Genomic DNA, 15,116 nt, shown 5'->3' on the forward strand with positions numbered 1-15,116 from the left:
ATGGCTGAGGAACATCTTCCAGCGTGTTTAATTTTTCTTGTTTTTTTAGCCTTTTTCTCTTCGTGCAGTGTTAAAGCCGCTGCCATTAACCAAAACATCCCGGAAAACGCAGACATTTTCAACACCAAAACCATTTATAAACAGGTCAACCTGATTTTGCAGGAGAACGTTCTCGCCATTAACCTCTCTGCGGTGAAGCCTCCTGCTCCTACTTGCGTCCCCGTCCATCTCACTGCCATCATCAGGCATGGCATCAGATTCCCAACGGCTGGAAACATTGAAAAGATTGGCATCTTTGACAACCTGGTGAAGTCGGAGGCCAAGGGCAGCTTGAGTTATCTGCCAGAGCTCAAAGCGTGGAAGATGTGGTACACGGAGGAGATGGCTGGGCACCTTGTGGCAACAGGCAGAGTGGAACAAAGGTATCTGGCCCAAAGACTGGCCAAGTCATTCCCCACCCTCCTTACCAAGGAAAACCTTCTGGACAAACGGGTCAAGTTCACCACGAGTTCGGTACCCAGATGTGTGAACAGCACCCTTGCTTTCCAAAAAGGCCTGAAGGAGTTTTTTGGGATTCAAGGTAAAGTATCCAGGGTCTTTTGGGACCATCTCCTTATTAGATCAAGTCACATATATAATATTTTGACTATGGTCAAAGTCTAGAGGCTATTCATAGGGAGTCCTATCAGGACTATCATTAGATCAGGAGCGTCCAACTGAGTTCCTTCTGGATCACAACTTCAGACCTTGCTAACTGGATAAAAAGTGTGTACCTAATGAGGCAGCTAAACTCCGCAGAGCTTCGGTCCAGATGGAACCCAGTTCGACCCATCCTATGTAAGAGTGTTTACAAGTGTCCATTGTTTTCGTACGCCTTTCATTCAGTTTCATTTAGTCATGCTTTATCTTTTTCAAGATGCACATCTGGAGTTCACAGTGAACGACACGCTGATGCGCTATTTTGTGACATGCGAACGCCTGTTGGTGACAGTGGTGAACAACAAAGAGGCCGTGGAACAGGTCACTCTCTTCGAAAACGGCCCGGAGATGAACAGCGTTAAACAGAAACTGGCCGACCAACTGCAGATCCCCTACGCCGATATTACCCTGGGTCAGTGTGACTGCCATCATGGTCCCTTCATATAGGCTTATGGTTGAGAACCTGACCTATTACATATATATATATATATATATATATATATAAAATTGTGGTTGACGGACTGGACACAGATAGGCCTTTAGCCTAAAGACCATCAGTGCCTTAAGCAAAAACTATAGAAGTAGTACTGACCTTAGGCCTAATTTGTGGGTATACTACCTGGATGCCCTAGTCAGTCTCTACACCGTGTACAAGAAGTACATAATTGTATTACTGAATACAGTGATCTATGGTTCATGTCTTGGTGCAAACAACTTTCAGAAGATCTCAGAAGACATAAGTATATACAATCATTTCACAGTGAAATAAAAGAGCAGCATTCCATGACCTCAAGCTGAAGAAATGTTGGGTCATGCTGCAGGACAATGACCCAAAGCCTGCTAAAAGTTAACTAACTAAAGAAAGGAGAGGATTTGGCATCCTGTGGCATGAGCTAAAGAGTTCCAGAAGACATTCCAGAAATATTAATGAACACATTTGCAGGGAGGAATGATACAAACTCGCATTTGCAGCTACAGGAAACAGCTATAGGTTTGGTGGGGGTATTTGACAGGTTATTGAATTCAAGGGTTCACTTACTTTTTCAAGCTTGCACTTTGGACCCTGGGTCAGTGTTATTGCCATCATGTTCCCTTAATTCCCATAATTACAGTCCTTTTTTGCTGTATTCTGTCATATATGCTACTGCAGTGATTCCAAACCCTGGTCCTGGGCCCTTTCCCCTGCTCCCAATACATCAGATCCAGCTAATCCGCTAACTTTCAAGCCTTCCAAGCCTTCCTGAGTTGAAGATGTGAACAATGTTAGAGCAGAAAAATCCAGGACCAGGGTTGGGAACCACTGTGCTATTGCCTAGCATCATATGCTATATGCTTGTAGGACACTAGGTGGAAGCGTTTGCTTGATTTTAGCTTTGTTTCTTGACTCAACTGGATTCTCACAATGTTCTGTTTGTTAGAAACGGCTCATTTCTCATTGATCTGCTGTTCATATATATGATATTCAGATGTTCAGTTTTTCATCAGCACTTGAAATTGTTGTTTAGTTGAGTGCAGTGTTTCCTAACCCTGGTCCTGGAGATTTCTGCTAAAGAACACCTTCCTCAGCTAAGCAGGGTAGTGGGACAGATAAATGGCTCTGGAAAGTGGACAACTACTTTAAATAGACACTTTTTTCTTCACCTTCTGGTCTAAAACAAATGTACTGCTAGTTTAAGCTTTAATAACCATTGCAGCATTCGGAAATTTGGTTTCTAAGCTAAGAAAAAATTGGTATCACCAACAGTGGTGATAATCCAGGTCCAGGATTGGAAAACCACAGTATTAGGGATCTAATATAAGACTGCATTGAAGTTCACTGGTATTGTTTTTTTGTCCTTGACGTTTAGACTCAGTGGTGGCGGCATACTACCTGTGTGCATATGAATTCTCCATCCTTCAAGTGAACTCCCCCTGGTGCAAGCTATTTGATCGAGCAGAGGCACAGGTATGGTGGGGTTTGGGCCTTCAGATTGACCTTGAGAGTGTAATGGATACACAGTAAATTTGCCAGTGTTAAATCAACACTGTTACAAGCACCCATAGTGTTCATTTAACTCTAACAGTGTTGATTTAACACTGGCAAATTTACTGAGTATCACCAACCGTTCATAAGAAGAAATTCATTTTTAAATGTTTTTGTAATGGAAAATTCTGATGTTACCAGTGTACCAGTTTTCTTAATTGGGATTTATCATAATAAGAGAATAGCTGGGAACAGTGCTGTGCTTTAAAACGCATCATGAATCTGCGGGAGACTTTTTGTTCAGACTTTTTTAAAGAACAAATTGAAGAAACTTTTTAGGAAGCTATTGGTGAACGAGGCCCAGTGCCCAGTTCTGAACCACGGTTTTGTTTCTATTCAGGGCTACCAATAATAACTATTTTTAGTAGTCAATTAGTTGTAGTTATAGTAGTAAAAAGTTTAAATGAGCATTTTCACAGCAAAAAAACTTATATTATATAATATTTTAGTGTAAAAGTATATTAAAGTGTAAACTTGTAGGTTTAAACTGGGAGCTCCTGCCTTACAGTCATCAGTATTTAGTGTATTTATGGCAATTCCTCCACACATAGAAACATGCTTAATATAATGGCCGAAAAAAAATTATTATATAGAGCTAGTTTACATCCAGCCAAGCCAGAAGTGCACTAACACACTTACCGGCACCATCAATCACTGCAAAAGCCCAGATCCTAACCACAGCATTTTCTCCTAGTCTCCTGTTCACTAGAAACTCTAAAGCAGCAGGCAGACGACTGTAGACGATTAGAGACAATAGCTAAGAACAACAACTCTACCAACTTATAGCTAATGAGCCTAAAGAGACAACTGCTGTGGTGCTTTTGGTCGTTTCTGGCGGTCCGTCCTCCATGACCAGCGCCTGTGTGGTTTCTCCTCAGGCAGCTTTAATGTGCAGGTAGTGCTGCTGTGGTATACCACCGAAACTTTTGCCCAGTTAAACCATATTTTTTTGTTTTGTGCTAATTTCAGCTTCTCCCATAGTTTAAACGCCCCAGGTCTTTGGAAACGTAGGAAAAGCCATGGCTGCAATTTTTATTTTTTTAATTACAGCTCTGACTGGAGCCTATATTTACATATATTACTATATTTACTATATTACATTTTGGAGCGTTTCTGTTTTCTATGGTATAATGCAGAGAACAACTGCCAGATTCACATTATGGCAAGAATGGCAAAAATGAATATTCAAGGTTTTTGCTTGCCAGCGACAATTTGACAGTATTTGCAGGTTGTATTACAGTCTTCTAAATGTGAATTCACCCTGTAACGCACGTTTCAGGTGATGGACTACGCTGGTGACCTGAGTCAGTATTGGAAGAGGGGTTACGGCCACAAAATCAACTACATGTCCAGCTGCGTTCTCTTCCACAACCTGTTCAACCGCCTCGAGACTGTAGTCAACCAAGTGAAGTAAGAGCTGCAGGACAGCTTATGTTTGTTAATATTTTACTGTCTGTGTGAAACGTGTAGGGACAGACTCAGGCAGGTGATTTCAGCTGCATTCAGTTAGCCCTCTTACTGTCCACGTTACAGTTGTTTGCCAAGCCTTAAATCGTAAACCGGGCACCGAAGGCCTCGTGACACAAAAGGCCATTTAGTTGTCTCTCTTCCCGAGAGAGAACAAGGGAGCTGTTGCCTGAGCTTTCTGCAGTGTCACTTCTCATGGGACTGATGAAGAGGGATACTGAAAGCAGAGCAACGCCCAGACAAACAAGCTGGCAGGTACAGCAAAACCTGGTACTCGCAGCTTTTACAAGGGCAAAAAGTATTGGGACACCTGCTTATTACTGCTCATTGTTTTAAGGGTATTATAAAGAGTTGATCCTGCTTTTGTTGGAGTAACTGTCTCTACTGTCCAGGGAAGAAGAAGGCTTTCTACTAGATTTTGGAGGAGCACTGCTGTGAGGATTTGATTGCATTCAGCGACAGTAGCGTTACTGACCTCACCTCATCCCCAACTCCACCAACTCATCCCAAAAGTACTGGATGGAGCACAAACCATCATTCCAGAGAGCACAGTTCTTCTACTGCTCCACAGCTCAATGCTGGGGGGCTTTATACCCCTCTAGCCCACGCCTGGCATTAGACAACATGGTGCCAACTGGCTCATTTCTACTATTCTACTGGCGGTACATCTCTACAGCGACTAGACAAGCTGTGTGTTTGTGTGCATTTGCACACCTGTGTCAGCAATGGGTGCAAATGAAAGTACCTGAGCGTATTCATTAGACGGGGTGTCCACAAACATTTGAACATTTGTTGTATAACACACACACAACAACTTGTGTACATTTTGCTTAATATATAAAAGTATGTGGACACCCCTTTAAAGGAATGCATCCAGCTACTGAAAGTTGCACCCACTGCTGACACGGATGTGCAAAGGCACACACACAGCTTGTCTAGTCCTTGTAAAGAAGTACTGCCAGTAGAATAGGACTCTCTGGAGCAGATCAACACAGACGAACCTACTGGCACCATGCTGCCTAATGCCAGGCGTGGGCTAGAGGGGCATGGGGTGAGCTGTGGAGCAGTGGAACTATGTCCTCTGGAATGGATGATGGATGGTGCTCTATCCAATACTTTTGGGATGAGTTGAGGAGTTAGGATGAGGTAGCAAAGCCTTCTTCCCTGGACAGTAGAGACAGTTACTCCAACAAAAGCAGAATAAAATCTTTTTATTTTAATTTCCTTTGATATCAGAAAAAATTATGAATTAGCAGGTGTCCCAATACTTGTGTCCATTTTGTGTATTTTAGGTTTTAGGTTTTAAAAGCTGATGTTTGTCTGCTCATATAAACACACACATACAGCTCGTTTCAAACGGTAAGTAATCATACTCATGGAAGTTTACACTTACTTATCTTGGGCCTGAGTGTCATGTCAATATTGGGCTTTCAATGATTTCTTTGTGCTGTTCTTTTTCTGGGGCTGAATAAGTTATAACATACACGTTTAATAGAGGACAAAAAACAATGTGTACACAAGTTGGACACTTTTTGTGGTTTCTGAAATCAACACCAGGCATCTTAATTATTCATACATACTTTAACCCCTTAAAAGGTCTATGAGCCGCCAGTGGGCAAGAAAGTGTTATTATTATTATCAAAAAAATAGTCCCACCAGTTTCTACAGATACTAGTAATACGCCTTAGTGTGTAATAAGCCTTTCTGCGTTAAGGGGTTAAGCTGTTCAAGGCCTAAGCCTCTTAACTTCCTGTTAGTGATCATGGTTGACTACAGCTGGCGGCTTCTCTGTGGCCCCATCGAAAGCATGCAGTACAATGGGAAAGTCCAAGTTCTTCAGCATAACCTCAAACCATCAGCTAGACGGCTAAAACCTGGACACAGTCGGGGGTTTCAACAGAGGCAGGCTAACATTAAGCTTTTGGAGTGGTCTTCTAAAATGACCGTGCTTAAAGGTCAGGTCCGTGCCAGAAAACTGGCAAATTACAGCAGTTGTAATTGAACTCTACCAGTTTGGCCAAGAAAAGAGGTCAAAAATCCAACCACAATTCTGCCAGATGCCTTTTGATGGCTCCAAAAATCATCTGGTCAAGGTACAATTTGCTAAGGGACAAATTATCAATATATATATATATATTTTTTTTTTTTGACCATCTGTTGATTTCAGCCAACAATTAACATGTTTTTTGTTGTTGTTGTTGTTGTTGTAAAGATAAGGCCTGTTTATGTGGACACAGTGACGCTACTAGCTGTAGTCAATCATGATCACTAACAGGAAGTTAAGAGGCCTTGGTCTTGGCATGTCTTGTTCATTTTCGGCACTACTGGACTAACCCACCCAGCACCAGATGTCATCTGCTTGGCCCGTCATGGACTTTATTTAGCCCAAAAAAAGAAACGTTAAAAAATTGGACTGTGTTTCGGTCAAAATTTAAGCCAAGGTGGACTTAGTTGTCCTATTTGTCCTAATTTAAGTCAAATTAGGACATGTAGCCCTAATACAGCCATGAAAATAACCCAATGAAAACATTAAGCGTCTTTCTGAGTGTAATCGCTGCCGTTGAAAAAGACCACCGCAGTAAATGTCCACAAGGTTTAATGCAGCAAGTTTTTTAGGCATAAAGGGACGTCTTTTTATGACTTGAAAAAGACGCTGTTTCACTGTTGACTTTTTTTTTCAACCAAATACCAACAACATCATGCAGACACGTCTTTTCAACCGGTTTTTGCATGCTAGGAATAGTCTAAGTGAATGTATGTACGGATTTGACCTAAGTTGCAGCTCATTCTGTTACAGTGAAGGCCCAATATTGCCATGGCATGACACGTCCATCACGAGCATAGCAGTAGCAGCAGTTCTTGGCTAGAAAGGTTATTGTCTTGTTGGACATCAACATCAACGTCAACCTAAGGCTAAAACGAGAGTCAGGGTCTACAGGACGAGCTTGTCTCGACCTGCCATCCCTCAAAATCTGCGGAAGACGAGCGTCCAGGCTTTTTTCTGTCCTGGCACCGAAGTGGTGGAACGAGCATCCCCTGGGTGTACGAACGGCGGAGTCGCTCGCTGTCTTCAAACGCAGACTGAAGACCCACCTCTTCCGAGAGTACTTGGACGAATAGCGAATAGAGTACTATGGTCACCTTATTGACTTGTGTTTAGTACTGTCTAAAGCTTAGAGGTATCTTTGAACTATTAGTCTATTCTAACTAGCTGAGGTTTTCTTGGGTAAATAGCAAAGCATGTTTGTAAGTCGCTCTGGAGAAGAGCATCTGCTAAATGCCTTAAATGTAAATGTAAATGTAAGATTCACTGGAGACACAGGAGTGTTTGCTTGTATGTTCAGTGTAATCAGCTTCACTGTAAAACCACCAACACCCACCCTGCACCCCTTACCACCCGCCCCACCACATGGGACACGCTCTGTCTAAACAGGAACTGCTCTGCTGGAATCTCCTGATAGCTGATAGGGTTCCTCACAGAGTCTTCTCTTCCTGGCTGTGTGTCTGTGTGCTTATGTGTTTAGTGTAACGGCTGCATCTGCAAATATGGGCTCGGTTAAGGCCACTGACTCCCAAAACACAGAGTTCATGCTGAAGTATTTCAGAGAAAGCTGAACAAACACCATAGCTCTCGGACATCTCTGTCCACCGGTTTCTGGCTACGTGCGTTTCAGCTTGGCCTTTGTTTTTTTGCGTCATACATGTGTGTGTGTGTGTGTAAGAGTACGCAAGAAGATAGAGGTAGGGTTTCGTTTGTTTTGTTTCGACACTGATGAGCAAGTTGATGAGCCGTCCCGAGCAATAAGCTTCATTGTGTTCCTTAAACACGAGTAGGTGGAGGTGTGTGTTCAGCACACATTCGAGAACTATCACTCCCCAAAACGGACAATGACGGAGTGTTTGCTCTGCATTAAATGAGGCCTGGTTAATGTGTATTTGAGCAAAAGTGCTTTGACCTACGCCACCCACTCGTCCGTGCACGCACACATAACCACATACAGTCATTACTGTAACATTTGGCTTGATAGCCAGCAGAGGTTGACGAACACACCCCCCACATCCACCTGTTATTTTGGAGTAAAGGGCGGTGCATGATGGGCTAGGTGTAAAGTGCGAAGTCACTGTGCTGGAAGCTTTTACCTATGTTTATGCAGTTGCTAGATTTGTGCCCGGCTCATTATAATTGATTACAAATCCATAATAGTAATATATATATATATATATATATATATATATATATATATATATATATAAAATTTAGCTTATTGCAAAGCAAGCCACTGTCTCTTTATGAACAGCTGCCAATGCAGCACGGAAAGGCAGCCAACACGCTAGCATCGGCCAGCATCGCTTACGAGTGAAGAAGAGAGAGAGCGCCATCTACCAACCTGAACAGAGCACGGCCAATTGTGCTCTCTCAGGCTCCGGCTGCTGATGGCCAAGCAACGCATGGAGTAAAACATATATTACCACCTAAAGACATGAGAAATCTGAGCATTACAAGTTCTTGTAAACTTCTACCTGCTATTCATGGCATGTAGGCCTCATTGACCTGGTAGTTCAAAGCTGGTAGTTAGAAAAAAGCACAACAATGCATGCAAATAAACACCCTGGTAAATAAGCCAAGGACAACAGTGGTAAGGAAAAACCAAGACTCACTCTGTTGGCAGTACTTTTTCTACAGGGACTAGACAAGTTGTGCGTACACATTTGCACATCTGTTTTAAAGTAGCTGAATGCATTCATTAGAAGGGGCGTCCACTAACATTTGGACACATAAAAGTGTATAAAGCCTGCCCAGTTCTGGAACAAGCTTCTCTGGACACATAAAACCAAGATTCATTTGAGTATGGCGAAGGAAAGATAGGGGTTATGATCTGCATGAGCATCAGTCATGCACCATCATCAAGGTCAACCATGGTGGAGGCACTGTTATGGCATGGGCATGTATGGCTCTCGATAAAACTGCTGTGATTCAGTCAAAAGCTGCACAATTGATAGGATGAAGGATAGGATAGCTTGTAACCATCAGTTTCTGTCTCTTTCTCAACTTCTCTCTCAGGTCTGGTCAGCCCGTGACGGAGCCAGTCGCCGTGCAGGTCGGCCATGCTGAAACGCTGGTGCCTTTCATGACCCTCCTGGGCCTTTTTAAGGACAAAACCAGCCTCACCGCCAACACCTTCATCGAACACCTCCACCGTGTTTTCAGCTGCAGCCGGAACATGCCCTATGCTGCTAACCTGATGGCTGCGCTGTATGACTGTCCCGATGGCTTTAGGCTGCAGGTCCGGGTGAACGAGAAACCGGTGGCCCTGCCAGGCCTCGATGGCTTCTCGCCTCTGTATGAGGATGTCAGGAAACTATACGCTGATCTGCAGGGATGCAACCAAGAAGCTATCTGTAGAATGGACGACTAAAAAAAGCTATAAAAGGAATGCAGTGATTTTCGTTAATTCTGTTAAATCAAATGGATCACATCAACTTAATTTCTCAAAACTCTTTCAGTTGACTTCAGTGTGGCCATAATTGAGCTGAATCAAGGAAATTCACTGCTTCACTTTTGTCAGTGTATCGGCTTTAGTGGGTTTTAGGCCCAGGGAGACACTGTGCCCTTATCTGTTTTGTCCTGTTCTACCATTAGGGATGACCTGATCAAGGTTTTGCCATGGTCCCAATTTGTTTGACATTGAGAATTGACTCCCATACTGAACCATTTGGTGTTTTGACATCGCTTAGCAATTATTCTTCACATTGTGTCCACATTTCATGAAGAATGCACCAATAGAAATGCCTAAAATCTTCATCGGCGTCCACTGAAAGTTGTAAAGTTACCCATTTGAGATAAATCGTTTAGTTTTGCACATTTCAAGTTGAGTCAGGTGTGGTATGTGGCATAAGGAATAAGAAGTACATGGGGTCCACAGAACCTGGAAAGATCTGGACCAATGGCTTCGAACTAAGAGTAGAGAGCTCAGAGTGGCTCAGTGGATCCCGCTTGGCATCAGCTTCCAGAGTCCAAGACGGCACAATTGGCCGTACTCCAGGTGGGTAGATGGCGCTCCCTACCTTCAACTGATGTTGGCCGGCACAGGTGTCTGTTAGCTGGTGTGTCGCTGCTGTCCTCCGAGTCTGCCGGCTGCCTGGCAATGGCGCATCAACAGCAGTTCAAAAATGAGGTGGTCGTTGGCTTCGCATGTATGGGAGGACACATGCGTTAAGTCCTTACCCTCCTGGTGTTGGGAGCATAGGTAGTGCTAGTGGAAGCTCCTTGGCAGCACCAAATTGGGAAAATGGGAAAATGTGACCATGAATTGGCCAACGTTAGTGACCAATTAGTGAGCTGCAAACTGACCGATAAAGTGAGCAGGCAATTCTCTTAAGCTTAGCAAAGGACAGGAAACCATAAAGTAATCACAGTGAACCATTGCATTTAGGTGACAGTCCAATTACGATAAGATGAAATTATCTCAACTAAACAGCTAAATTAGGTGAAGGTACCACCTGGAAAGACTAGGTCACACTGACCTAGAGCTAGCGAGCAAAGATCGTAAAGGCCAGCTGACCACAATACGTCAGGAACAACATCAGGTACCAAACACTGCACTGTAAAACTGTAAACGGACCAAGTATCAGCGTGGTCTGCTATGTACTGGCTGGTGCTATGTCCTAAAAATGAAAAGACTGAAGATCTGTGGCTGTGAATACACAAAAACCAGAGCAGTGGGCTGCCACCTCATCACCAAGGGTTGGGTACCTTCAGTACTCTCCATGCCCTAGGGAATCAAATCGACCTTAGGGGAATGAGCCAACAACCTTCTGCAAGCCAGCTTCTCTAACCATTAGGCTACGGCTAATGCTTTCAGTTCATAAACTAGACCAGCAGGGCTGTAGATAGCAGACCTGGGCCGCAGTTTGGTCTACTCTTGGTCATAGTAGGCCAGTGCCAAGACCCACCAGCTCATAAACTGGGGTAATATGGACCTGGCCTTGGTTTTCCATTGTTTCTTTGCTTTGTACAACAGTGTCAGCCATTCAAATGCAAGCTTTTTAGTGTAATACTAGCAAATTCTTGAGTTTTGGGGAATCGGAAAGAACTCAAATGGTTCTCAAGTCCGGATTTGAAACTTCTGTCAGTCTTCCTAATGTTCCTAACATTCCCAATTGCATTAAAAAGTTGTTCACTCTGAACGGATGTCATTCCAAGCACGTACACAGCCATCAGGTGTGCTTACACAATCAGTCATTCACTAGGTGAGGCCTGTATGGCTTCTCCAGACAGATGAGCACATCATAAAGACAGCCACTTTAATTGCCATCTGTTTGTTTTCATTAAAGCCAGGATTTCCTGCAAGTGGCAGATCCGTTTTTATTACTGAGCCAATCAGGTGGCAGACAGCGACAACTTGACCCAAGCCGGTCTGGGTATTTACCCGAGAAATCCATTTTCCCAACAGCCTAGCAGGTTTCAACGCTGACCACTCAGATCTACGGCCTTCTCCTCCCTGCTCTGAACCAGGTTTGGCCGTCAAACCACGGGTGTCTGAAAATGATAGAAGCAGAATATCACTTGTATATCACTCCTCGTCTGGCTGCTTTGCTCACACTGTGTTCCTGTTAGTGCAATGGACGCTAACAGCTATACATGACCATAAGAGTGTAATAATAAATCATTTATAACAATATGATACGTCAAATAAATGACCACTCAAAGCTGATGACCAAGCAGATGGTCAGCTTCATTGCTGTTTGTTGTTCTGTATTTTAGGACGTCCTCCTGCATATTTACCTTATTAAACATTATTTTTAGCCATTTTTGCACTTGATTAAACAAATGTTCTTATTGAAGTTTATTATGAGGATTGAACTGATCAATAATAAAAAGATCTGAAGGCATGTTTACAGTCTTGGGTTTTTCCACAACACAGTTTGAATGTGTCATATTTTGGCCCATAACGTCTAGTAAGTCCACTCAGAACTTCATTAGCTATTGTGACTGAGATGAAGGGCTAACAGCAGACTAAGCCTAAACCTCCAGCAGGTGAGTCTTGTTAGGTCCACTCAGAACTTCAGTAGCTTTCAGTACATGACTAAGATGAAGGACTAACAGCAGACTAAGCCTAAACCACCAGCACTTTTTTGAGTCTTGTTAAGTATTCTCAGAATTTCAGTAGTTTCTAGTTCATGACTGATATGAAGGACTAACACCAGACTAAGCCTAAACCTCCAGCAGGTGAGTCTTGTTAGGTCCACTCAGAACTTTAGTAGCTTCTAGTTCATGGCTGAGATGAAGAACTAACACCAGACTAAGCCTAAACCTCCAGCACCTCCACTCAGAACTTCAGTAGCTTCTAGTTCATGACTGAGATAAAGGACTAACAGCAGACTAAGCCTAAACCACCAGCACCTCCACTCAGAACTTCAGTAGCTTCTAGTTCATGACTGAGATAAAGGACTAACAGCAGACTAAGCCTAAACCACCAGCACCTCCACTCAGAACTTCAGTAGCTTCTAGTTCATGACTGAGATAAAGGACTAACAGCAGACTAAGCCTAAACCTCCAGCACTTTTCTGAGTCTTGTTAAGTCCACTCAGAACTTCAGTAGCCTCTAGTTCATGACTGAGATGAAGGGATAACAGCAGACTAAGCCTAAATCTCTAGCACTTTTTTGAGTCTTGTTAAGTCCACTCAGAACTTCAGTAGCTTCTAGTTTGTGACTAAGATGAAGGACTAACAGCAGACTAAGCCTAAACCCCCAGCACTTTTTTGAGTCTTGTAAAGTCCACTCAGAACTTCAGTAGCCTCTAGTTCATGACTGAGATGAAGGACTAACACCAGACTAAGCCTTAACCTCCAGCACCTCCACTCAGAACTTCAGTAGCTTCTAGTTCATGACTGAGATAAAGGACTAACAGCAGACTAAGCCTAAACCACCAGCACTTTTCTGAGTATTGTTAAGTCCACTCAGAACTTCAGTATTTTCTTGTTCATGACTGAGATAAAGGACTAATAGCAGACTAAGTCTAAACCTCCAGCACTTTTCTGAGTCTTGTTAAGTCCACTCAGAACTTTAGTAGCCTCTAGTTCATGACTGAGATGAAGGACTAACAGCAGACTAAGCCTAAATCTCTAGCACTTTTTTGAGTCTTGTAAAGTCCACTCAGAACTTCAGTAGCTTCTAGTTCATGACTGAGATAAAGGACTAACAGCAGACTAAGCCTAAACCCCCAGCACTTTTTTGAGTCTTGATAAGTTCACTCAGAACTTTAGTAGCTTCTAGTTCATGACTGAGATAAAGGACTAACAGCAGACTAAGCCTAAACCTCCAGCACCTCCACTCAGAACTTCAGTAGCTTCTAGTTCATGACTGAGATAAAGGACTAACAGCAGACTAAGCCTAAACCTCCAGCACCTCCACTCAGAACTTCAGTAGCTTCTAGTTCATGACTGAGATAAAGGACTAACAGCAGACTAAGTCTAAACCCCAGCACTTTTTTGAGTCTTGTTAAGTCCACTCAGAACTTCAGTAGCTTCTAGTTCATGGCTGAGATGAAGGACTAACAGCAGACTAAACCTAAACCCCCAGCACTTTTTTGAGTCTTGTAAAGTCCACTCAGAACTTCAGTAGCCTCTAGTTCATGACTGAGATGAAGGACTAACAGCAGACTAAGTCCTAACCTCCAGCACTTTTTTGAGTCTTGTAAAGTCCACTCAGAACTTTAGTAGCTTCTAGTTCATGACTGAGATGAAGGACTAACACCAGACTAAGCCTAAACCTCCAGCACCTCCACTCAGAACTTCAGTAGCTTCTAGTTCATGACTGAGATAAAGGACTAACAGCAGACTAAGTCTAAACCTCCAGCACTTTTTTGAGTCTTGTAAAGTCCACTCAGAACTTTAGTAGCTTTTAGTTCATGGCTGAGATGAAGAACTTACACCAGACTAAGCCTAAACCTCCAGCACCTCCACTCAGAACTTAAATAGCTTCTAGTTTGTGACTAAGATGAAGGACTATCACCAGACTAAGTCTAAACCTCCAGCACTTTTTTGAGTCTTGTAAAGTCCACTCAGAACTTTAGTAGCTTTTAGTTCATGGCTGAGATGAAGAACTAACACCAGACTAAGCCTAAACCTCCAGCACCTCCACTCAGAACTTAAATAGCTTCTAGTTTGTGACTAAGATGAAGGACTAACAGCAAACTAAGCCTAAACCCCAGCACTTTTCTGAGTCTTGTAAAGTCCACTCAGAACTTAAATAGCTTTTAGTTCATGGCTGAGATGAAGAACTAACACCAGACTAAGCCTAAACCTCCAGCACCTCCACTCAGAACTTAAATAGCTTCTAGTTTGTGACTAAGATGAAGGACTAACAGCAAACTAAGCCTAAACCCCAGCACTTTTCTGAGTCTTGTAAAGTCCACTCAGAACTTCAGTAGCCTCTAGTTCATGACTGAGATGAAGGACTAACAGCAGACTAAGCCTAAACCCCCAGCACTTTTTTGAGTCTTGTTAAGTCCACTCAGAACTTTAGTAGCTTCTAGTTCATGGCTGAGATGAAGAACTAACACCAGACTAAGCCTAAACCTCCAGCACCTCCACTCAGAACTTCAGTAGCTTCTAGTTCAGGACTGAGATAAAGGACTAACATCAGACTAAGCCTAAACCACCAGCACTTTTTTGAGTCTTGTAAAGTCCACTCAGAACTTCAGTAGCCTCTAGTTCATGACTGAGATGAAGGACTAACAGCAGACTAAGCCTAAACCCCAGCACTTTTCTGAGTCTTGTAAAGTCCACCCAGAACTTCAGTAGCCTCTAGTTCATGACTAAGATGAGGGACTAAAACTAAATCTAGAGAACTTCATGCTGGTTCTTCTGGTATTACACTGATCTCCATTCACCAACATGCAAATTACAGTTGAGGAGGAGGGG

The 15,116-nt window shown here is 43.0% G+C and overlaps 1 protein-coding gene across 1 annotated transcript; it reads left to right on the forward strand.

The window, feature by feature from the left end:
* Positions 1 to 9,929, forward strand: LOC140564859 (multiple inositol polyphosphate phosphatase 1-like). Its single transcript, XM_072690532.1, has 5 exons — positions 1 to 580; positions 917 to 1,111; positions 2,547 to 2,644; positions 4,002 to 4,132; positions 9,252 to 9,929. Exons 1-5 carry the CDS (start codon positions 1 to 3, stop codon positions 9,604 to 9,606), a joined length of 1,359 nt encoding a protein of 452 aa, XP_072546633.1. The 3' UTR covers positions 9,607 to 9,929.
* The last annotated feature ends 5,187 nt before the right edge of the window (positions 9,930 to 15,116 follow it).

Source organism: Salminus brasiliensis, chromosome 10 (assembly GCF_030463535.1).
Source record: "Salminus brasiliensis chromosome 10, fSalBra1.hap2, whole genome shotgun sequence".
In the NCBI taxonomy this organism is placed as follows: domain Eukaryota; kingdom Metazoa; phylum Chordata; class Actinopteri; order Characiformes; family Bryconidae; genus Salminus; species Salminus brasiliensis.